Here is a 22,546-nt window from a genome sequence, read left to right on the forward strand (position 1 = left end):
TGCATCTACCTGTCATTTCTTGAACTACTCACCAAGGTGCAAAATACAGTACAGAATTATGCAAAAGCGCGCCAGAACGCCTTGTAGAGATGGCCCTTTGATCTCGTTCCCTCCCTTGTAACCTCTCCTTCCAGAACCTTATTCCTCATCCTCATCGTCATCGATGATGTGCCTGCGGTTCCTGCGCGACGAATCATGCGCGCTGGGGCCGACGTCGTCATCCATGTCCGCCTCGGCATCCTCGTCGTCCGCCTCTGCCGTCTTTTGCCGCTTGGTCCGCGGTGCCTCATCCTCGTCATCGTCGTCGAGAAGGTCCTCCTCTTCCTCGTCGTCTACGCCCTCAGACACCTCCTCGTCGCTGGGCGCGATGAAGTCGTCGGCCATATCGTAGTCGTCTTGGCGCCTCGCGCCTTGCGGCAGGTCGTCGTCCGAATCATACTCGGGACGCCGTCGCTTCTGCCGCGGTGCGCCGGGTGCACCGCGCTTCCGGCCCGCGCCCGGCGCACGGCGGCCTTCCAGGTCACCGATAGACAGCGCACCTCGGTTGTAGCCCCTGGCCCCATCCATGCGCGCCGCAGCGTTCTCCCGACGGCGCCTCGCGCGCTCCCGCTCCTTCTCTGCGAGCTCGGCCTGTTTCTTCTGCAGCTCGGGGTCCTGCGTCGTGCGGATGATCATGTCGCCCTCGGAGCTGCGCGAGGCTTCGGCTAGCCTGTCCGTCAGGCGCTTGAGGGCATCGTCCTGGATCTCCTTGTTGGGGCGGACTGTGTACTGCTCAGTGACGTGGCCGACGATCAGCAGAGAATTGCTAGAAAGCTGTGCTGCCGCGGCGTAGTAGTGAGCGTCTTGGAGCTCCTGGTAGGGCTTGTCGCTGGGCGGCGCGAGGGACTTGGTCTGGATCTCGTACTGCTCGTCGCCGACAGCCAGAGTCACCGATCCGTCGCTCCACTTGTAAACGACTGCGTTGCTTTGCAGTTCGCCCGTCTCGGGGTCCTTGCGGAACCTGACGACAGGCCGGGGGTTCTTCTCCAGCGAGTTTTCCAGGTCGAATTTGGAAGGCTCGTAGGTGTCGGCCTTGTACTCTTGCGGGTTCCATTTGAGAAAGTTGGGCACGCGAAGCGAGGTGAGCTAGCGGTATCAGTCAGTAAAGAGGCAATTCCAAGTTGCGCGTCGGTCTTGCTAATGCGCCTGCATTTCAATCTCGCGGCTGGCGGCATGACACTCACATTTCCATCCTTGGACTTGGGCGTGCGGTGCCGGAACATATGCACTCCCATCACCAGCTTGGTCTTGGTCTCGGGCTGAGACCGACGGCCGTCCTCATCGCCATAACGCTCTTCATCCTCCTGGTCTGAATCGAGGCCGAGGCCGTGGTCGCTAGCAGCACGCTCCTGGTCCGAGGGCTGATCGACGTCGTTGTCGCCGAAGAGATCGTCGCCGCTCTCGTCAAGAGGGTCAATGAGCTCTTCCGAGTCCGACATGGCTGTTGCGTATTTGTAGTTTTTTGTACGCGTCGGAATGCTTTGGACGCAGGATAGCTGGCAAGGAGCGTGGTGTGGTGGAGAGGAAGGGTGCGCAAGGCGAGGCTGTTTGCAGGGAAGCTGGAGGTGTCAAAGACGAAAACAGAAATTCAGTTGGCGTGGCTGGAGCTCTCAATTGGCGCCCTTGCAGCTCAACCACCAGCCCAGAGTAGCGCCTCAGGCCTGATGTGCAGATACTAAATCAACCCATTGTTGCTTGTTATCTATTGTCACCCTACGAATCCAAGGAACTATAGTACTCGAGTGAATCAAAACTATGAATGAGGTCCCTTTTCAAGAATAATACAGCCCGGAACATGAGGCAACCATTTTTTCAAGTAAAGTGAGAGCTCCAATGGAACAATGGATGCTTCACCGCTGAGTGGAATTGAATTACCCAGCCTACCTACAGTAGGTACTTATTACTTGTACAATAGTTACAGCGATAAGATACGCCGTGACCAAGGCTTTCTCGCTTAACTTGCCCCTTTGGCCCTAGCGCCATAGTGTCAGGCGCGGTGTGTGAAACTCCCCCCCCCACGAGGCAAAGAGGGAGAGGAGAGCCAAGGGATTGACGCCTCACACATCTAATAAACCGACCTTCCAGAACCCCCTATTTGAGGCGCCCATCAACACAACATTGCTTTGTGCCTGCGCCCCTTGCCGACCCTCGGATGAGAGTAGGAACTCTGCTACGCCGACATCTGCAACCCTGGATTCCACGCCCTCTCCGCCATTCTTTGTTCTGAAGAAGGAGTGAGCGCGCCGTCGGTGGTACATTGGTACCTTTTTCACGTCTCATTCCCCCCTCTCTCTGCAAGACTGTCAGGTTCGATTGACAATATGTCGAACCTCTTTTCGGGCATGTGAGTTGTCATATTCCTCACGCGACTCATCCCTCCCCTCTATATATATACATACCACCCTTTCATTCATTCAACCAAACAGCAGCAATATTCAAACTTATGCACTCTGAGCGCTGCACTGAATCCCTTTTTGTTACTTTACAACTTGCAGAGTTGCAACAGTCAAGACTCAAGCCGGCCAGGCTGGCGGGTGGCTACAAGCTGGGTTCCCATATTGTGTCGTTGCGGGCATCGCGATGGCTTCCCACAAGACGAGGGGTTGAGCCCAAGCGGGTCCTGGGTCAAGAGCTTTGGCCGCCTGCTCCAGTCCTCAAAACAGCGGGATCCTGCCTTCAAGTGTCCTGTCACCTCTTTGACAGCCACAACATCACCAAAGGCCAGAGTCGAAGCACCGGACGTCCTCGAACACAATGGATTTCCTCGATGGTTAGGACCCTTCGAGGCAGGAGGTGCTTCTCCAGCTCCTGGAGATCTTCGTGACGCTTGTCTGGTTCGTGCTGAGCCGCCGTCGGCGTATACAGAGAACGCGGGATACAGCTCGTGTTGCTCACGAGATTTCCTTCTTGGCGGCAATGTTGATCAGATTTCTCACGACCGGACACGCTGTCAGCGACGACTGGTGGTATCCTACCATGTGGTTAATGCGGGACGACCTTGTCCGCTGCTTCATGGACCTCATGCTCAAGTTCGAGTTCATCTATCCCTACGTCATGCTCTGCCGGCTCGTGGAGGTGCTGCATTATGTCAAGTGGCTCGCATGGTCCATCACCCGCCACCATCTCCGCCACCTGCACCTTCTGTGCTCCAGTGGCTCGATTGCCCTGCTCAGCAGCCGCCATGCTAATGCTCTCCAAGCAATGCCCGCTTCCGCGGCACCTCTTCCAAGTCTTCGGGTGGCCAGACCAAGAGTCCCACCTCTTCCACCTCCGGCGCGCCCTCGCCTGTTCCGACCAGCCACTCGCAAGGCAGCCAGTCATCGATCAACCTTTCGGCAAAGCTACCTCCCCTCCCAAACTCCCCCTCGCTTGCTCAGACCATCGGCATGGACGAGTCGAGCGGCGCAATGTCCAGCGGCGCCGACATTCTCGCCTCCTACCACCTGCCCTCTCCCCTGCCCATGTGGCTCAATCCCAATTACGCCAAGCACATTGTGAAGGGTAACTTCATGACCTTGAGCGCGCGCCCCAAGACGGTTGAGCAGGGCGAATGGATAGCGCACCACGGTATGTACTCCATCCCACAAGATTCGACGGGACGTCGCGAGCTGACGGGACGCTTCCAGTTGTTGAACATTATCGAAATCTCTGGAATTTTGTCCGCGTGCTTCACGAGAAGGAGGATGACGGAACCTCCATCTGCAATGCCAGCACTTGCCCACGAATGTCTGCTGGAGCGTAGGTTGCCCCTTTCCGCCTGTGGAGTTGCCGTGCCGGTTTTCGCACTCGGCTAACATGCTCATGTCGACAGTAATCATTCTTTCACGTGGCTGAATTCTCGCCGCGAGCCCGTTGAGCTTCCTGCTATGGAGTACATGACCCTGATGCAACGGTGGATCTCTGGCAAGATCGATGACACAAAGATCTTCCCCACAGAGGCGTCTGGTGTCTCCTTTGCACACAACCCCAGCATCACCACGACTCCCCTATCGCAGCTGACGAGCCAGACCGAGCGAGAGTGGGTTGGCAAGCGCAGCGGTTTCCCCGAGAACTTTGTCGACGTCTGCCAGACCATCTTCCGCCAGATGTTTCGTGTCTATGCCCATCTGTACTGGGCCCACTTTGTCGAGCCTTTCTACCACCTCAACCTCGAGAAGCAGCTCAACAGTTGCTTCAGTCATTTCGTTCTCACGGCGACGGCTCTCGACATGCTGAAGCCGCACGAGCTGGAGCCTCTGCAACCCCTGATCGACCTGTGGGCCGCCAATGGCACCTTTCCTCAAGGCTCCAAGGCCTATGAGTATGCCAACCTGCGAGCTGGCGAGTTGCTTCTCCAGCTAGGTGGAGCTTCTTAGAGAATGCAGATGACGCTCATGCTTTTACGAGAGTCAACGGTTGGACAGAACGGAAGATCGGACAATCATGTGCGTAGGATATGGAAATGCGGACCGTCCCATTTGTCGACGGAGGATATCTGAAGAAGGGACTGTGTCGACCATGGAAATGTCCAAGCAAGAGCAAGGCGGGGGGGGGGTTGCATAGAAGCCGGGCCTTGATTTACTGCGTTTGCAATTATGTTCACCGGCATAGCGGAGCAGGCAGGCTCCGCAAGAGCATGAGAGGCGGCGTTTTGTGTTCATCTTGTCAAGGTCTAGAGACATTGCATTAAAATCAAAGGTACATGGAAAGGCGTGATTTGAATTATTGAGTCGTGTGAGCCGATGTGCACTTCGTTCTTGGTGGACGAGGTTGAAACGTGCAAGTCCATACATGCAAACACGGCCCACCGTCATCGACCGGCCTGCTACGCAAAGGTGAGGGAACATCTAAACCGTGACCTCGCTGATCTTGTACTCGACAATGACGGGCTTGCCCTGCTCGAGGATGAACCTGCCGGCGCCCACGAAGACCTTATCCTCGAGGGCCTTGAGCTTCTCGTCTCCCGACTGCAGCTGCCAGGAGGTGACTATGGTGGTTGCCCAGCCGTGTCAACATCCTCTCTGGTGGATTACTTGAGCGAGGAGAGTGGGAATGCGAACGACTTACAAGCATCTCCGAAGTCGGTCGTCTTGGCATCGGCCGCACCGCCGAGGACCTTGCCGGCGGGGCTGGTGAGGTCGATGACGCCCTGGTAGTTGACGCGGACGAAGGCGCCGGTGGCCTTGTCCCTGACGAGGCTGTTGACGTCGAGGCGGGCCCGCGTGCCGTTGGGGTCGACGGTGATGTAGTCGGCGCCGTGCTCGATCTGGCCGTCGAGCTGGAGCGCGTAGGACGGCTCGGACTTGAAGGTGCCGAGCCCGGGGATGAAGGGGACGTGGACGAGCCCCGCGGCCTTGGTGGAGCCGACGGGCGAGGGGGCGTCGATGACGACCTGTTCGCGTTGTGTGCGGAAAGAGCTGCGCGTAAGTCAAGGCCCGGGCCCGGTCATAGCGAAAGCAGTTTTGAGAAGCGTGGTTGTTGGGATGGTGAATGGGGGAAGGTTCATTAACAAGTAGGTATCATACATGAGCCGTGAAAGCGGGGGTTAGCTTGGGGAAGCCCATCGTGAAGGAGACGGAGCGAGGGTTCTTCTTTCTTTTCGCTTGACAGTCTAACAGACGGTGTTGGTGCTTCTGAAAAAAGGTAATTGGAAAGTGCCAGGGCTGTATGCTTGGACGCTTTCAAGTGAGATAGATGAGATGGTGTTTGTTGTTCAACTGCCCCTCTTCCTGGCTGGAAACCGGCAGAAGTGGCGCCCTTATAGGCCGGGCGAAAGGCCGGTCGAATTCGGACATGTGAGTTAAGCAGGTATGGACCGGGCCAGATCCACCAGGGCACCGTCACGGAGGACCTCGAGTTGCTAGATGATGCATCGCAAACATGTCTTGTACATTGAGCATTGCATCATTGCGAAAGATGGGGACCAGCACAATAGACATTACCCCCAGATTCCACGGTGCTTACTGAGATATAAGCGTTGGCAGCATTGCACAAACCAAGCTCACATTAGCGGAACGTCTCTCTCTCTCTCTCGTTCTTTTTTGCCTTATTTGAATATGAGTGATATCATCCAAAGACGAGCTCAATTGGAATCATTTCACCGAGTGAGCTGACAAGTGACGCCCCATGCATCGAGACCCCGACTGTTTCCCACGCAAGTGGTAAAGTCGTTTGGGCTGGACGAGCATAGTTCCCGCTTTAGCTGGCGACATCACGATAAGCATAAATTCTGAAATAATTAGAGTCATTCTGAGCATCGTACTTGTAGAGCTCGCGGATACCTAGCTGGAGCTGAATAGCCCGTGCTATCCATGTCTTAGCGTAGCCGTGGGTCCTAAGCCCAACAAAGTTAAAACATTTGCCGCTATCTCTCTCAGGAACTGCTCATATACCTACCTATGTAGGCGCTGACATCACCAAATTGCTCCCCCAGACCATCTCCAACCTCTCGCCACACACAGGCACCAGCGGACGAGACAGAGAGCCGTGACTCGGAAGACCTCAACTCTTCTCCTACGAACCTTCATCATTGACCTGTAGCGAAAGCATCACTCGTTCATGCTGGATCTATTTCCCCGCAGCTCTCGGACACAAACGGGTCGACTCCAAGGTTCGATTGACCAATTGCATCCCCGCATCACTCCCTCCGACAGCACCGAGGCCGCGCCAACATCGCTCTCGCGACTTCACTTCGGCTCCAGGGCTGCCGAATTGGCAGCCAAATACTGTGGATGATACCCTGAATCTCGCATCTCGCATCTAGTCAGAGGCTATCTGGCCGTGGCAGGAATCTGTGTTGTTGCGTCTCTCCCCGATCTTTGAAGGCGCAAGCCTTGCCTGGCTCCGCTGTCCAACACCCAAAACGGCCTCAGCTTGCAGCGGATCACCCGGCCAGGTGGGTGATTGTCGACCAGAAAACACGCACGACAAATAAAGAGCACTCGCTCTTCCAATAGCGATATGGACAGCAGGGTCTTGGAAGGCGAGACGACCGCCCAGAGCTCCAACGCGCCGTCTCAGGCGGGACAGTCGAGCCGGGCCCCTCGTAAGAGGAAGAACCATCGAGGAGGGAAGAAGAAGCGGTCCAGGAGAAAGTCGTTCGCCATCTCCCAGGACGACGTACCGCACGATGAGGACACGATCCAGGATCCGGCTCTCGATGCCGCTCGCCAAGAGTTTTATCGGATGCATGGACGAAGTTTCAGCAATACCAGTATCGACAGCGAGGTATTACTAGACCATAGGTACGGCATCACCCCATGCATGAACTTGGCCCCTGAAGCAGAGCTGACCGGTCCGTGGACTGCAGAGAACAGCAACCATTCATACGACCCCGTCGACCGTCCGTTGCCCCGAACATGTCATCCTCCTTCCAATTCACCAGCAGCAGGCTGCAGACTGTGCAAGGCGGTGACAGCGCTGGGGACGACGACGAAGACGATCATTTCGATGAGGATGCTCCCTTGCTCTCGAGCTCCGGACGGCTGAAGGGAGATAGCGCATTTGCCACCGGTGGCTATGGATCCAGTGAGCACCGGAGGAGCAGGCCACAGAGCCAGCGAGACTCGAGCCGGTCCAGCAGCCGGAGGAAGCATCTCAGACCCTTCTTCCCCCAAAGCGAGAGCTACAATGTGAACTACCCCCCTTCTGTGCCCGGCAGCCCGCCAATGCGGCCCACCGAGAGAAGCGGGCTGAACTTTGGCGATGCTCTGCTCAGGGACGAGATCGCTCCCGAGGGCTCGCCCCGCAGGCTCGACTCTCGCGGCGATCTGGGAGAGTCGGACCACTCTCCGCACATCTCGCCCATTCAGAGGCGGCATACCATTGCCCTGCAGGCGGAGGAAGATGTGTGCTTCCCCCAGGAAGGCCTATCGGAGTTGGGCGACGACGAGGCCAATGTCCGCGACGGTGCTGTCTATCGCGGCGGCCGCGGAAGACGGCGTCGCGGTAGGTGGCCCGATCTCGGAATTCTGGACGAGTGGAGCAGGCTTGAAAAGGAAGGCAGGAGCGACGAGCGGCGCGCCAAGAAGATTACGGAACCGCAGCTGATCAACGGCCGACTCAGGCCGGTGCACAAGGGGTGGTACCGTGCCGAAGAGGACGCCCCCTACCGCTTCACCTACTTCAACGAGGAGTTTCAGAGCACGATCCATAGCCAGACCATATCCGAGCTGGTGCAGCCGGGAGGCAGCTTTAAGGAACTGTTTCTCCCCGACCCGCCAATCTTGTCGGATTCGTCTGATGACGAGGAGGAGGAGCTCGGCCCCGATGCCGCTTTACATTATCGCAGCATAGACAGCCTGAGGAATGGCGAGACCAAGGTGCCGACCCGTCAGTCCTCTCTGCTCGGTCAGTTACACCACAACTCCGAAACTCTGAAGGAGGGCCACATGTCACCGACCAAAGAAGGGGAGACTTCCAAGACGTCGCAAAAGACATCTGGCACCGCTACGCCAGGCTCGGTCAAATCTCCCGCGACGGAGAAGGCCACCCTCCACGAGCAACCCGAGAAACCCGAGAAGCCGACCCGATATGGTGAGCGACCGGTCTGGTGGCTAGATGTCCTGAGTCCCACAGAGGCGGAGATGAAGGTCCTCTCCAAGGCGTTTGGCATCCACCCTCTCACCGCCGAGGATATCATGATGCAGGAAGCGCGAGAGAAGGTCGAGCTTTTCAGGCACTACTACCTGGTCAACTACCGGTCTTTTGACCAGGACCAGAGCAGCGAGAACTTTCTGGAGCCGGTCAATGTCTACGTCGTGGTCTTCCGCGAAGGCGTCATCAGCTTTCACTTCTCCATGACGCCGCACCCGGCCAATGTGCGGCGCCGCGTGCGCCAGCTGCGCGACTACATGATCCTGTCGGCGGACTGGATCTCGTACGCCATCATCGACGACATCACCGACGTGTTTGTGCCGCTGATACAGAACATCGAAGAGGAGGTCGACGACATCGACGACGCCATCCTCCGCCTGCACTCGTCCTCGGACCCGGCGTCGTCGGACCACAACAAGAAGGACAGCGAGAAGCGCTCCGACGGCGCGGGCGAGTCGTCGTCGGCCCCCGAGTCGGGCGCCGACATGCTCCGGCGCGTGGGCGACTGCCGCAAGAAGGTCATGATGCTGTACCGGCTGCTCGGCAACAAGGCCGACGTGATCAAGGGCTTCGCCAAGCGCTGCAACGAGCACTGGGAGGTGGCGCCCCGGTCCGAGATCGGCCTCTACCTCGGCGACATCCAGGACCACATCGTCACCATGACGGCCAACCTGTCGCACTACGAGAAGATCCTGGCCCGCTCCCACGGCAACTACCTCGCCCAGATCAACATCCGCATGAACGAGCGCCAGGAGCAGACGGCCGACGTGCTCGGCCGCCTCACCGTCCTGGGCACCATCGTCCTGCCCATGAACATCATCACCGGCCTCTGGGGCATGAACGTCTGGGTCCCCGGCCAGGAGTGGGAGGGCGACCTCAAGTGGTTCTGGGCCATCACGGCCGGCCTGCTGTGCTTTGGGCTCGCGTGCTACGCCATCGCCAAGAGGGTGTACAAGATTGTCTAAGGTAGATTGGTGGAACTTTTCTGGTCTCTTTCTTTTGGAGGACAAATTTTTTGATGCAAGTTTTTGTGTTGTTTCAAAAAGATTTTGGTAACCCTTAAAGAGGGGGGAAAGCGTACATTTGCAGACATGTGGTTTTCTATTCTCAAGGCTTGAAAGGAACTTTCCACGCGTCAAAGCGGTCGGAGGAGCTAGATATACGTCACGGTAGAGTTGGAGAGATACATGCATGGCACCGGGCGTTTAGCATAGGAATCATACACACGAGCAGATCACTGCAGTAGCTATTTGTTCATCATTACTTTGATCTATTCTACAAATCCACTTAGACAGGTCCGATGGGGAGTGTCGAGAGGTGGAAATTGCACAATACGCTCTGGGCTATGTAATGTGTCGTTGAGTGCAGTTTTACGTTTCTGTCGAACGTAATTTCTCGTCTAGATCCAAATCCCATGCAGATGCCGACGCCCAACGCCAAGATCGTCGATTACCATTCTTCCCATCAATAACAGGGCTTTTGCCCGTCCTCGGCATTGTTGTCTCATCAATGCCAATGCCATTGCTTGGGCTTAGCCCCTGTCCCGTAAACGGCTATTCTCACCTCCGCTGAGCATATTGCGGGTACTGCGCGGCGTAGGTCGTCCTCAGGGCCATGACCTGTGCCCGTTCGGCTTCGGGTAACTGGTCAACAACAGCCTGAGGCAGCTCGAGAACCTGCTTGATCAAGGCGTCTGGGTCTTGTGCCGGCTGAGCAGGTGGCGCCGCAGCAACCGGAGCGGGTGCGTATGCACCACCTACTGGCGGAGTGCCGGTCGCAGCAGGGGGATAGCCGTACACTGCGGGCGCGGCTTGAGGCGGGGGAGGAGCGGCGGAGCTGTCGAGAACGGAGTGGATCGCTTCTGGGGAGACGAGCTCCATGAGGAGGAGGGCCTGGAACACGGCGTATGCGAGCTGAGGGGCCTGGTTCAGCAGCTCGGTGGCCCGCGCGGGATCTGTCGTTGAGAGTGCCTTCATCTGCGATAGGATGTCGAGGAGTTGCATTGGTGGGAGAGTGCGCAAGATGCGCGAGATTTCGTCCGTCGCGCTGGCTCCCGGCGGGAGGTCCTTGCCCTGGGGGAGAGGGGGTAACGCTGCCGCTGCTGGCGGCGGCGCATAGCCGTTCTGATCTGACATGTTGGCATGGCCCGAGCCCGTGTAACCCGCCGCGCCGTCGTCGCCACCGCTTCCTCCTTCGTTAGAGAAGTCTACCCGTAGTTTGCGGCCCATGATCTCGTGGTCGTTGAGGTTTCGTACGGCAGACGCTGCCGAGTCTATCGAGGCAAGCAAGCATGTCAGTAAATCTTGGTATGGCTGATCGGAGAAATATGCAGCCGCGGAAACATACCGGCATCTGGATATTCTGCAAACCCGAAACCCTTGGGCCTGCCAGTCTCGCGATCATACACCAGGCGGAAGTTGAGCACCCGTCCGGCACCGCTGAAAATGTCGCTAATCTGTTCTTCGGAGAGTCCTGGACAATAGTCAGTACAGCTCCCTGCGAAAATTGGGGGAGTTTCCAAGCTTACCATAGGGAATATTTCCCACAAAGACTACCTTTGACGGCGGTTTTGTCGACATTGTGAGGTTTGGAGGGAGAGGAGTGATGGATGGAGGGTTCGAGTCGGCGGTGCCCCTTTCGTAAAGGTCGCCTTAGAGAGGGCAGGTAAAGGGGTTGGCCTTGCAGTCTGCGACACTGACTGCTGCGATCCGTCCCTCGATATCGTATCGTGGTTGAGCTTCAGCTGTGGCTGCCCTGGCTCGGAAAGGAATATAATCTTTCGTCTTGTAGTCGTCTCGGTATCGCGAAATTGGACCAAGTATGAATGAAGTCCAGTAATCTTTGAGAGGGATCTAGGTCAATCGTGAGCACCAGAGTTGGGTTGAAGGTGTGAAGAGCGTGGCAGGTCAGCCAGGCAAGAACATGAATGTAGTTATCGCACATGTACCTACAATCAAAGAAAAGGGCAGGGATCTTAAGCTTGCTGCCGGACCAGGCAAGGACGGTGGGTCCCGCCTGCCCCAGCTTTCAAGGCGCTTAGCTAATGGACGAGCGGCTCCACGTGACTGGTGACCCGCCCATAATCTTGACCACCACGGAAGCTTCGCAATGTTCATCGAGGCACTGGTGGATACCAAAGCTTTACCCAGCTCCAATCCCGTCAACCACGAGCTGACACGAGGCCTCGGTTACCATATCCCGTTGCGTGCCTAGATCTCAGTGAAGATGGGTGATCGCAATCCGATGAACGAGTACCTCCGCCGTCTGCAGCAGGTGGCTCAGACCGGTGGCCGCGGAGGCGGCGGCATGCCTCCAGGACCTCGCATTGGCGGTGCGCTCAGTGGCCTGGTGCTGCTCGGAGGCGGTCTCTACTTCTTCCAGAACGCCCTCTTCAACGTCGACGGTGGTCACAGAGCAATTAAGTACCGCAGGTTAAGTGGTGTGAGCAAGGAGATCTATAGTGAAGGTTCGTCTTGAAGGGTGAATCGATGGTTGAGGGTGTCTCCTGATGTGATGCTAACTCTTGACGACGCAGGAACCCACTTCATGGTCCCCTGGTTCGAGACGCCGATTGTCTACGATGTGCGAGCGAAGCCCAGAAATGTGTCCTCCCTGACCGGCACCAAGGACTTGCAGATGGTCAACATCACCTGCCGTGTCCTCTCCCGACCTGAGGTCCAGGCTCTTCCCCAGATCTACCGGACGCTCGGCTCAGATTACGACGAGCGTGTTCTGCCTTCTATCGTCAATGAGGTCCTCAAGAGCGTCGTGGCGCAGTTCAATGCCAGCCAGTTGATCACCCAGCGTGAGATGGTCGCCAGGCTAGTGCGCGAGAATCTGTCCAAACGCGCCGCCCGCTTCAACATCCTGCTGGACGATGTTTCCCTGACGGTATGTTTATTCGCATGCGCCTAAATCCGGTATGCAATGTGACTGACCAAATTGACAGCACCTCGCTTTCTCTCCCGAGTTCACCGCTGCCGTTGAGGCTAAGCAGGTTGCTCAGCAAGAGGCGCAGCGTGCCGCCTTCGTTGTTGACAAGGCCCGGCAGGAGAAGCAGGCCATGGTTGTCAAGGCCCAGGGTGAGGCTCGCTCTGCGGAGCTCATCGGCGATGCGATCAAGAAGAACAAGGCCTACGTCGAGCTGAAGAAGCTGGAAAATGCCCGGGCGATTGCGCAGGTGATGCAGGATGCCGGCGGCAGAAACAGGCTGCTGCTCGATGCCGAGGGACTGGGTCTGAACGTCTTTGAGCCAAAAGACGAGAAGAAATAAGCACGAGCGTGTATTCATGTGATTAGGAATCGGGACATCTCCACTGTACGTCTAGTATATGAAGGGCTACCGAGCTCTTTGTGTAAAATAGTGATAATCAAAAATCAACGACCACACCAGTCGTCTTTCTTGGGCGGCATCTTCATCCTCCAATCTTCTTTCTCGTACGCGGATAACAGGGAGAAATGAATGAGCCATCTTGCTGGTTATGAAACGTTGGCCATGTAGCAAGCACAAGAGCATCGATTTATTTATACATCACTCACGATTTCCACATGATTGAATGGATGTTAGTACTTAATTACTAATGCCGGCATAGCGGCAGGCAGTGAAGTGTAAGGGCCGGGGCGCGCATCACCATCAGATCCGCGCCGCCGTCGTGACGCTGCCCCACCACCCCTCAATAAATCTACCTTGTAGGCAGACAGACCAACGGCTTCTCAACCTCGCTCACGCCAAACGCAGCCCATATCTTCCATACCAGCAGTTCCTTGCCGACTTTCCTTCTCTGCTCGTGCTTCGAAGTTTCACTCGCTTTAGAGTTTCGTCGAAGTGAGAAGAAGCGCAGAATCGTTACGCTCTTTGCAGTCCTGAGCAGTTCCCGACCACCTGCGGCGCACAGCTCCATCCGCCATCATGTTAATCAAGTGCGTGCTTCTCGGCCTTTTGATCGGACCCGGTCACCCCATATTCTTCGTCTACGAGAGGCCTTTTCTAACCACTTGTGTTCTTACTACTGCAGAGTCCGAACCCTGACCGGCAAGGAGATCGAGCTCGACATCGAGCATGACTACAAGGTGCGCCAAGCGCTGCGGTTTCCCCAAACAAGGAGGCCCTGCACTCCTCTTTCCCACCAGGAGAGATCACAATACTCATGCCGAACTGGCGTATACAACAGGTCTCGCAGATCAAGGAGAAGGTCGAGGAGAAGGAGGGCATCCCGCCCGTCCAGCAGCGGCTGATCTACGGAGGAAAGCAGATGTGAGGACATTCTCCTTGTCTTTTTTCGCCCAGGGGGGGAAATCCCATGCTGACAAACTTCGTTCGCAACGTTAGGGTCGACGATAAGACGGCGGCAGAATACCAACTCGAGGGAGGCGCTACTCTGCACTTGGTCCTGGCGCTCCGAGGAGGCGCTTTCTAAAGGGCATCATGGCTGGAGGGACCGGATCATGCGCGAAGAGGAATACACCACGGCAGGGACTTGCGGCGGGAGAAACGGATTACCATATGATTGATTAAGCGACCTAGAGAAGAATCGTTCTACAGCCCTGGGGTTGTCTTGCCAGCTCCAGCAACAGCGTGCTGTGAGGACATCGTGGCACGTCACCAGGGTCAAATCCACCAGAGGTCTGCAACCATAGACAGGGTTACTGGGAAGAGTCACGTTTGGTAGACTCCATTGGCATGTCAGCGGCATAGTGACAGGCTATTAGCAATACATGGACCTCTTTTTTTCCTTTTGGCGACATGACGTGCCTTTAAATGTCACCAGAGTTGGAATATCACAGACTTGCCCAGAGATTTCCTTATATTTCAACACCACATGCATGATGTGGCTCTCTTGTCTAGTATGACTTTCTATTTCACAAACCAGCATTGCCTCCTTCGGTATAGACGCAATCGGAAAAGGGGTATCGTATTCATATCATCAAGTGTAAACGCTCCTCCCATGACCCAACCAACCAACCCACGGCCCAGCATAACCGTTCCTGGGAACTTATCGCACAACCTTCTTCTTCGGCCGCATGAAGATGTCCACAGGCTTCTTCTTCCGCGGAGTGCCTGCCGCAGCCGCCCTCAGACCCGGAGGCGGGGACCTGGTCGGCGAACCTGACGGTGATGCCGCCGCAGGCTTCCGGGCGGTCGATGTGTCAGCACTCTGCTTCGGCGGTGCTGCAGTGGTCGAGGTGGTGCTGCCGCTTCCTGTGGCTGCCGAGCTTCGGCGCAGAGCGGGCTGGGGAGTTGCGCCGTGCTTGTTGGAGAGCAGGCCGGTCGACTTCTTGGCGGCTGGGGATCGGTCCGGAGACAGCCTCGGCCTGGGAGCCCTAGTAAGGCCCTTCTTCGGCTTCGGCGGGGGCTGATCGAGGTCTTCGGGGGTCAGCTCGACCCGGGCGCGCTTCGCTCCGTAGCTGACGATGCGCTCCGCAAGGTCGTCCAGGTCGTCGCGGCTCCTCTTCTTGGAGCGAGCGAGCTCCTCCGGCTCGCCAAACAGGTCCTCTAGGCCGTCATAAGGCTTCTCAGCAGGCTCGGAGGACTTGCGGGCTGTCTTGTTCTTGATTGCCAAGAGCCGGGATTCCTTCTCGTCCCGCTCGGTCCGAGGCTTCTTAGGCTTCGGGGCCTGGATCTTGATGGCTGGGTTCTGGGCGATGCGCTGGTCGTTGATCATGGCCTTGGGCGCCTCCTTGATCTGGCCGGCCTTGACGGGCAGTGAGCCGGTCGCCGTGACGAGCTTGGTCGTCTTCTGGTAGTTGCGAACCTCCTGGCGAACCTGCTGCATGATGCGGCCTCCGCCCGTCTTGGCAGGCGCGCTGCTGCCAGTGGTGCCAAAGCCAAAGCCACGGCGACGACGGCCTGGCAGTCGGGGGAGGTTGGCCTGGCTGACGATGGAAACGGTCTTGTCGTCCTTCTCCTTCTCGTGAGCGGAGAACCTTGCCTTGAGTTCGGCCGTGGCCTCGGCGTCCCGCTTCTTGTGGATCGTGTCGAGGCTCCGATACACTTCGTAATAGTTGAGGCCTGGTGTGGGTTCCTCCTGCTGGTAGAGGAACATGAACTTCTTCTTGAGAAGCTCGTGCCAGATTGCCGCAGTCTCGTCTGCGATCTCGGGCGAACTCATCTCGAGGTGATGCAGTTGCTCAGCGTTGGAGACCTTGGCCAGTATCGGGCGGATCAGCTCGATGGGAAGATTGCCAAAGTCCCAGACGTGCCGCACGTTTCTCATGGCTGCTTTGAGACACATTGCCTGGAGAGACGCGGGGCCGATCCTCTTGGTGGTTGAGGAGTCCATCTTTGTCAGGCTCTTGGCTTGCAGGAGAAAGAGAGAGAAGTTGACTATGGGTTGTGCTTGTGAAGCAGGATGTCTCAATTCTATCCTTGGCAGAGATGGGCAGATGAAAGAGAGAGATAAACCCAGTGAGAAAGAGAAAGATGTGGTTGAAAAAAGAACAGAACAAGTTGCAAGGGCGAGAACAGTCGGTCCCTTTTATGAGTTTGAGGGCACGAATTTCTGAAAAGATTATGAATAGCGGTTGGGGACAATGGACTTTTGCACTCTTTAAACCATTGATGCGGCCTTGTCAATAGGCAACGAGCCCAGCGACAATAGATGGGTGGCAGATCCAACAAATTTGCCCAGAATTATTCAACATAGCGCAACAATAAGAAGAGCAAAGGCCAGAAATAATCGTTATATAATGGATTCACGTGCAGAATAGCGGAAAATAGTCGTGGCTGGCTGTGCAGGTGATGATGGAAAGTCATCAATGAATCGGTATACCAGATCTCTGGATACAGCGCGACAGTAGTTAGATGAGCTCGAGGTCTGGTGCATTGTGCTCTCAGGCGCAAATCAGCTCAAGCACCAGCGCAATCAGCGATAAGATAAAGGCAAAGGTTCCACATTCAGAGACGACATCAATCCTGCCCAGACGACCCAGTGAGTTACGGTCCGCTTTGTTCCTCCTCAAAACAATCAAACTAGCAACCACAATGCAATAATAATTTGACTGCTCAACTCATATTCAACCACCAGCCAGGGCCCTCCTCCATCCCAAGGTTCGCTGACAAGCGCACAACGCGACACGGCCCGCGCCAACATGGCCTCCTATCACCTGCTGCCCGCCCAAGAAGAGGAGGAGATCTTCAAGATCCGCCTCCTCAACGTCGAAGAGAAGCCGTTCAAGCGCATATCTAAGAGACTCGCGTCCCTCCACACCCTGACGTCCGCGAGGGCGCGCCAGTTGGCCACCCCGCCGCCCGACGCCGCCAATCAGGGTGCCGGCGAGGCCGCCGCCGCAGCCGACGAGCTCCCCGACCTGCTCAGGAGCCCCGAGGAGCTGTCCAAGTTCCGCGAGGACGTCATGCTCGACTTCGCCGCCATGGAGAGCGCCATCACGCGCTTCCAGTTCCTCCTGTCCTCCAACGAGCGCGAGCGCGCGCGGTACAACGACGACAAGGTCCGCATCATGGACGAGTGCGACCGCGTCCGCGACAGGACGGGCCAGCTGCGCGCGCAGCTCGACGAGGCGCGCGCCACGCTCGAGCAGCGCAAGAAGTTCGACGAGCTCGCGGGCCAGATCACCAAGGACCCCAAGCTGCGGCCGCGCAACGTGCAGGAGGCGGCGCTGCGGAAGCTGCAGGAGGAGTGCGCGCAGCTCGAGGAGGAGAGCGGGACGTACGTCGAGACGGCGCGGGAGCGCAAGGAGCAGTTCAGCCGGATCATGGACGAGAGCATGCGCCTACGGCGCCTCATCCGCGACGAGAAGGAGGAGGTCGAGCGCAGGGAGGGCATGGACGACGAGGGCGAGGCCGGCGGCGCCGAGGCCGAGAACGAGGGCGCCACGCCGCGGCCTGGCATCTCCAGCGGCAACGCCACGCCCAAGCCCGACAGTGGCGCCCTGCCGAAGCTTGTTCCTGGTCTGGATGCGGCCGATGCCAGTACGCCGCGCCCGAGCTCTACGCTCGGCGGTCAGACCCCGGCACGGGAGACCCCGGGCCCGGATGAGAGCCTCAAGGATCCCCAGCAGGGCGAGTCATTCTCAAGAGAGAGCCGGGCGCCTAGCGCCGCTCCGTCTACGAGGGTAGTCGATGCGGGAGAGACGCCCAAGGAGGCTGAGGGAACAGATGTGGACATGGAGGACTCGTCTCGCGCGATCGGGACACCGCAGCAGGCAGCCGACACACCTCGCATCACTGTAGAGGGCGACGAGGCTGGGGAGAAGATGGACACCACATGAGATCGTGTTGTTTGGCGAGTTCATCTGCCTGTAAAATTTGTACCTCTAGAAGCAGGCGTAGCAACTACAAAGTGCTCCTTAATAGCATATCATACACGCTCCAGACTCATCGCAATTCGGCTGCATGCCCGTGATAGAGCCGACACTCCTTTTCCTGTTGACTTTTTTCTTTTTCCTGGCAGGCCGCACCGCATAGCAGCGCCGTCATCCCCAAAACCCTTTATGACTCCTCCTTATCCTTCTGGACCGCTTGCTGTCCCTTCTTCAGGGCCTCCCTCGCGGCCGTGAGCTCATCGTCGGCGGCCGATCCGCTGCTCTCGCTCATCGCCAACTGCTCCTCCAGCTTGGTCACTGCCGCCTCGGTGCGCTCTTTGAGCGGAGTGAAGATGGCGACGGTCTCATCTGCTGCTTGTTTCTATACCACGCAGTCGCATTAGCGAACGGTTCCTTCCTTCAAATTCCCTGCCCCTCCCTCCTCCGGAGCAATCTGCAAAGCAGAGTGATGAGTATCCACACGGCTTACCTCCTGTCGCAGGATGAACTCGGCGTTGGGGTCGAGGTCCGCGCCGCCCTTCTTGATCTCCTCCTCGAGCTTCTGCACGCGCTCCTGCTGCCTGACCAGCTCGGACTGGTAGTAGCGCTCCTCCTTGGTGAGGCGCTCGACCGCCTTGGTCGCGATGGCGAGTTCGCTCGGCGCGGGCATGGTGTCGTCTTGTTCTCGTCTGAATGGCAAAGATATTTGTGGCGAGGATCTTGCTTTTGTTCGCTGGATTGCTTGGAGGGAGATCCAGAGTGTTGGAGAAAAAGGACTGTCACGGTCGGTCCGGAGAAGATATAGCCGTGAGTTGTTGTTTGATTGTTGCCTTCAGTTGACAGGACCTACCGCAGGGGATAGGTGATATCAGTGGGGTTGGCGGGGTAGCTATTGCAGCTCAAAAGTGCTGCCTGACGAAGGAGCAGGGAGCTTCCATTGTCAAAGTTTGGGAGATTGGTCAATCAGTCCAACCGATCATTTCTCCCTGTCAAGTCAAACAAGTCAAACATAGGATCATTTGTAGCATTGCGAGCTGCAGGCTACAGCCAGTGTACCGTGTTGGAAAAGGGGTCATAAACAGGAGGCGATTTCACATTTGGTGAGACTATTGGGTGATCTCGCTTGAAATCAACGATGGCCCTGCTCGAGCCGGCTTAATGTAATCTTGCGCAATGTGCTAAATACAATGGTAACCGTATCCTACAGCCTGTCATCTCTTTGGAAGAGTGAAAAAGAAGATACACCTTGCCGTCCTTCCATTGTGTCCCCTACTCCATTGTCGCCTCGGCCAACGCGCCCATCTAAAACCACCGGAGTCAGAACCTCAATCGCGCACCTAAGTTTTGAATACCATAGCCTCCCTCATGAACTCTTCGAAACACGAACATAATATGGTATCTTCGACGCCAAACGCCACCTGGTCTGCATGACAAGACCAAGAACCAAACATGAAGAAAGTACACCCAATTAAAACCTGTGCCTGCCAATGCCATTCCCAAAGGGAGAAATGATGCTGATCGTTCCTTTACTCGTAACGAGGTTGGCGTGAGCAAGTCAATCACGCCTCGACGGCCACAGCCGCAGAGCCCGCCGCAATCGCCGGTTCGGGCTCGTCCTGCGTGCTGATCTCTCCGCCGGCCTCGCGTTCCGCCCAGGCGCCCCAGAGACCTCTCTTGCCGCGGACACGGATGGGACCGCCGAGAGAGCCCTCGGGCTGCTCAACCTTGATAGCATCCTTGGTGGCGAGCACGAGGCATTCGAAAAACATCTTGGTGGCATCGGCCTTGGTTGTCCTCTCCTCGGGCAGAAGCTCCTGGAAAACAACAGAGGTCTTCTTGCGCTTGTCGGCGTTTGTGGCAGCCTCGGGGCCAAACAGGTCCCGAAGGATGTGAACGGCGTGCTTCGTGCCGAGCGAGACAGGACCGCTGTCGGCAGGGTGCACATGAGGGGCGACAGTGTCGTCGAAAGCGGGCATCACGGTGCCGTCCTCAAGGGTACGGTCAGCCTCCGCACGAACCGACTCGTCATTGGCGAATGTCTGGTTGCCGAAGTCTGCGCCGTCCATCATGAAGCCGTCATCCTCGCCAATGTTAAGGCGAGGCGACTTGATGGCCTGATCCTGGTCGCTGTCCATATCGGCAATACCGCTATCTCGTTTCCTCTTGAGGTCATTCGGCTTCTGGATGGCCTCGAGTGATATAAGACCCTTCAGTTCCGGAGCCCAGCCGGCGCTGCGGCCGTCAAGCATGATGCTCGATACAAAGCCGCCCGACTTGTGCATCTCCGCCAGGGCCAGCACGTAGGGGTCACGCGGGAGGAAGGATTGAGGCTTGAGGATGTTGTCATGCTTGGCCTGCTGCTCGCGGATGTGCGTGCTCGACAGCATCGTCTCCTCATCGGCCTGCAGAATCTTGCGCTTCTTGGCGCGTTGGGTGGCGCGTCGAACGACGGTGTGCTCGGTCTCGTCTTCGGGCTCGTACAGGTCACCGTACCGTGTCACTTCCTGCTCCAAATTCTGAGCAGCCTGGTCGTCGATATCGGACAAAGGCGACTCAGAGATGCGAGCTCGGGACAGGTCCGGTAGCGCACCCGGAAGGACGGACTGCTCGCCCAGGTCGAATTGGAAGTCGGCATCGCCCATCTGAAGGTCGTCTCCGTCTGCGATGCGAACACCGTCGTCCCCAAAATCAGCGTTGAGGGTGGTGTCGCGATCCTTGCCGCGTGGGTGCATATCCAGTTCGCTGAAGATGTCGTCTTCCACGGCAGGCGCGTCTCGACCCATTTCCACACTGGGTCCCTCGTCAAGATCCATACCAAAATCCAGTTCCAGATCTAGATCGTCCATGTTGGCCAGGGCCATCTCGTCGTCCTTGCCGAATCCTTCTTGCAAGAACTGAGAATTGTTGAAGTCCTCTTGCAGGTTGATGTCACGGTTGCTGACCCGGCCCTTCCGGCCCAGGGGCGTCGCGGTGACATCGTCGATCTGAGATAGAAGGAAATTTGCATCAGGAGGTGGCATCAAATCCAGGTTATCGTAAGCGGTGATGCGGTCTGGGAGCATGAGTGACTCCTTGTTGGGCATGTGCAGATTTGCGGGGATATCGTTGTTCCCGCTTGATCGGAAAGCCTGCGGTTTTGTCAGTCAGATCGTCAACGAGAGGAAGGGCCGGTGACTGCATACCATCTTAATCTTAACCAAAGCCTCGTTGCAATCGTCTAGCAGGTATCGCGCCTTGCGGCTGTAGATCCGGACGACGCCGAGCAGCAGCTGGCCACTGAGTCGAAGCGCCATCGGGGCCTGGTTCGGGGTGATGATGGCCTCGACGCTGTCCTGCAGATTGGACTGCAGGATGTGAGTCTTGGAGAGCTTGCGCTCGAGGTTGGCAGAGAGCCAGACCCGGGCCAGCGGCCCGGTCTTTGAGAGAAGAGTCTCCGAGTAGAACATGGCGCCGGGGGCGGCGACGTCAACAGCGACGACGGCCTTGCTCTGTTCTCTTGGTCGGCGGCAGTGTGCTAGGTAGGTCGGGAAGGACGAGCAAGCTTTGTATCAAGGTGCAATGCAGCTATAGGTAGAGCTGGAGAGGGCGCGACGGGGGTCGAGCAGCGAAGCGGATGGCGGCGGGAGTAAACAAGGGGGGGTGGTGAGGGCGCGTTGTTTGGGCGAGGGTGGCTGGTCGCGTCAATAACAGAATGCAGACTCCACCAGCTAGCGTCGCATAATATGAACGCAAATCGGACGGAAATCAATCGCGTCCTGTCTAAGATGATGCTTAAGCCAACTGCGACAGCAAAGAATGCGTTAGAGAGCGAGACAGGTCGATGCGGGAGAGTTGGGAGGGAGAAGAGAGAAATGAGAAGTCGAGGAGTGCGAGCGAGCGAGCGAGCGAGCGGGAGAGAAGAAGTGGAGGGGGAGGGAGAAAGTTGTGTGGCAGGAACGTGTGTGGTTGTGGAATATGGGGAGACTTTTGGGTGCCAGGGACAAGTACAGAGAGGTAGATATGGGGCTGTGGCATTGTGCAAAAATGCCAGTCAGGCCAGCCAACCCCCAGGACCATCACCGTGCTTTTTGGCCCATTTTTCCAGGTAAATTTGAGTGGCTGGGACGGGTGGGGCTCCTGTGGTTGCAGGTACCTTTCGAGTACCTGGCAGCAGCCAAAGCCTGCCAGACTCGACTCCGAGAAACGCGCCAGCCACTCGATTTCGTCTCTCAGCTTTCCAGCCAAAACTGGGTCCTCGATGCACGTGATGTCCACTCGGGGAGACTTTGGCAGTACCTCGAGAGTTAGTTAGCTAATTCGCTCTTCCAGTCTCAAAATGCGGACAATGTTCCTTGGCTCCCAGGACAACTGAACTTGTAACAAGTGCTTTCACAAATGCTTTCATTTGTTGCGAGACTCGAGCGTCGTGCAGCTGCCAGAAGACAGGGCATCATGCATCATATGAGAGATGCATCTCCAGGCGCTTTGCTTTTCTTTTTTCTCCCCATGAGAAGTCGAACAGTTGTATTCCATTTGAGTGAAGTGCATCGTCGTGTCATTTACTGAGCCCTCACTGATTGCAGTCCGATCAGGCCTCCAGGGTTTGCAGACTCATGCCGCTCTTCCCTACGACGGGTTTATCAGATCTAATGTATATTTCCAAGAATTTCTATGGTCCATCGATTTTTGTTGA

At 56.9% G+C, this 22,546-nt stretch overlaps 11 protein-coding genes across 11 annotated transcripts; 5 read left to right on the forward strand and 6 right to left on the reverse strand.

Moving 5' to 3' along the window:
- Positions 1 to 138: 138 nt before the first annotated feature.
- E0L32_011630 (uncharacterized protein) lies at positions 139 to 1,478 on the reverse strand (the record flags this gene model as incomplete). The annotated part of the gene is made up of 2 exons (XM_031134380.1): positions 139 to 1,125; positions 1,224 to 1,478. 2 exons carry the CDS (start codon positions 1,476 to 1,478, stop codon positions 139 to 141), a joined length of 1,242 nt encoding a protein of 413 aa, XP_031000156.1.
- A 1,477-nt stretch (positions 1,479 to 2,955) lies between these two features.
- E0L32_011631 (uncharacterized protein) lies at positions 2,956 to 4,394 on the forward strand (the record flags this gene model as incomplete). Its single annotated transcript, XM_031134382.1, has 4 exons — positions 2,956 to 3,182; positions 3,239 to 3,606; positions 3,666 to 3,777; positions 3,851 to 4,394. The coding sequence occupies 4 exons, from the start codon at positions 2,956 to 2,958 to the stop codon at positions 4,392 to 4,394; spliced, it is 1,251 nt and encodes a 416-aa protein (XP_031000157.1).
- Positions 4,395 to 4,865: 471 nt separating this feature from the next.
- Positions 4,866 to 5,582, reverse strand: E0L32_011632 (uncharacterized protein; the record flags this gene model as incomplete). Its single annotated transcript, XM_031134383.1, has 3 exons — positions 4,866 to 5,005; positions 5,086 to 5,410; positions 5,544 to 5,582. 3 exons carry the CDS (start codon positions 5,580 to 5,582, stop codon positions 4,866 to 4,868), a joined length of 504 nt encoding a protein of 167 aa, XP_031000158.1.
- A 1,794-nt stretch (positions 5,583 to 7,376) lies between these two features.
- E0L32_011633 (uncharacterized protein) lies at positions 7,377 to 9,578 on the forward strand (the record flags this gene model as incomplete). The annotated part of the gene is made up of 1 exon (XM_031134384.1): positions 7,377 to 9,578. One exon carries the CDS (start codon positions 7,377 to 7,379, stop codon positions 9,576 to 9,578), a length of 2,202 nt encoding a protein of 733 aa, XP_031000159.1.
- Positions 9,579 to 10,172: 594 nt separating this feature from the next.
- On the reverse strand, positions 10,173 to 11,192 carry E0L32_011634 (uncharacterized protein; the record flags this gene model as incomplete). The annotated part of the gene is made up of 3 exons (XM_031134385.1): positions 10,173 to 10,885; positions 10,960 to 11,085; positions 11,141 to 11,192. 3 exons carry the CDS (start codon positions 11,190 to 11,192, stop codon positions 10,173 to 10,175), a joined length of 891 nt encoding a protein of 296 aa, XP_031000160.1.
- Positions 11,193 to 11,838: 646 nt separating this feature from the next.
- Positions 11,839 to 12,886, forward strand: E0L32_011635 (uncharacterized protein; the record flags this gene model as incomplete). The annotated part of the gene is made up of 3 exons (XM_031134386.1): positions 11,839 to 12,079; positions 12,149 to 12,504; positions 12,563 to 12,886. The coding sequence occupies 3 exons, from the start codon at positions 11,839 to 11,841 to the stop codon at positions 12,884 to 12,886; spliced, it is 921 nt and encodes a 306-aa protein (XP_031000161.1).
- Positions 12,887 to 13,522: 636 nt separating this feature from the next.
- E0L32_011636 (uncharacterized protein) lies at positions 13,523 to 13,871 on the forward strand (the record flags this gene model as incomplete). The annotated part of the gene is made up of 3 exons (XM_031134387.1): positions 13,523 to 13,533; positions 13,629 to 13,683; positions 13,785 to 13,871. 3 exons carry the CDS (start codon positions 13,523 to 13,525, stop codon positions 13,869 to 13,871), a joined length of 153 nt encoding a protein of 50 aa, XP_031000162.1.
- Positions 13,872 to 14,606: 735 nt separating this feature from the next.
- Positions 14,607 to 15,893, reverse strand: E0L32_011637 (uncharacterized protein; the record flags this gene model as incomplete). The annotated part of the gene is made up of 1 exon (XM_031134388.1): positions 14,607 to 15,893. One exon carries the CDS (start codon positions 15,891 to 15,893, stop codon positions 14,607 to 14,609), a length of 1,287 nt encoding a protein of 428 aa, XP_031000163.1.
- Positions 15,894 to 16,701: 808 nt separating this feature from the next.
- E0L32_011638 (uncharacterized protein) lies at positions 16,702 to 17,841 on the forward strand (the record flags this gene model as incomplete). The annotated part of the gene is made up of 1 exon (XM_031134389.1): positions 16,702 to 17,841. One exon carries the CDS (start codon positions 16,702 to 16,704, stop codon positions 17,839 to 17,841), a length of 1,140 nt encoding a protein of 379 aa, XP_031000164.1.
- Positions 17,842 to 18,061: 220 nt separating this feature from the next.
- On the reverse strand, positions 18,062 to 18,544 carry E0L32_011639 (uncharacterized protein; the record flags this gene model as incomplete). Its single annotated transcript, XM_031134390.1, has 2 exons — positions 18,062 to 18,256; positions 18,365 to 18,544. The coding sequence occupies 2 exons, from the start codon at positions 18,542 to 18,544 to the stop codon at positions 18,062 to 18,064; spliced, it is 375 nt and encodes a 124-aa protein (XP_031000165.1).
- An 889-nt stretch (positions 18,545 to 19,433) lies between these two features.
- E0L32_011640 (uncharacterized protein) lies at positions 19,434 to 21,320 on the reverse strand (the record flags this gene model as incomplete). Its single annotated transcript, XM_031134391.1, has 2 exons — positions 19,434 to 21,002; positions 21,057 to 21,320. 2 exons carry the CDS (start codon positions 21,318 to 21,320, stop codon positions 19,434 to 19,436), a joined length of 1,833 nt encoding a protein of 610 aa, XP_031000166.1.
- Positions 21,321 to 22,546: the final 1,226 nt, after the last annotated feature.

The sequence above is a fragment of the Thyridium curvatum genome (genome assembly GCF_004353045.1).
Source record: "Thyridium curvatum strain D216 chromosome Unknown NODE_112_length_102259_cov_88.592664, whole genome shotgun sequence".
Lineage (NCBI taxonomy): Eukaryota > Fungi > Ascomycota > Sordariomycetes > Thyridiales > Thyridiaceae > Thyridium > Thyridium curvatum.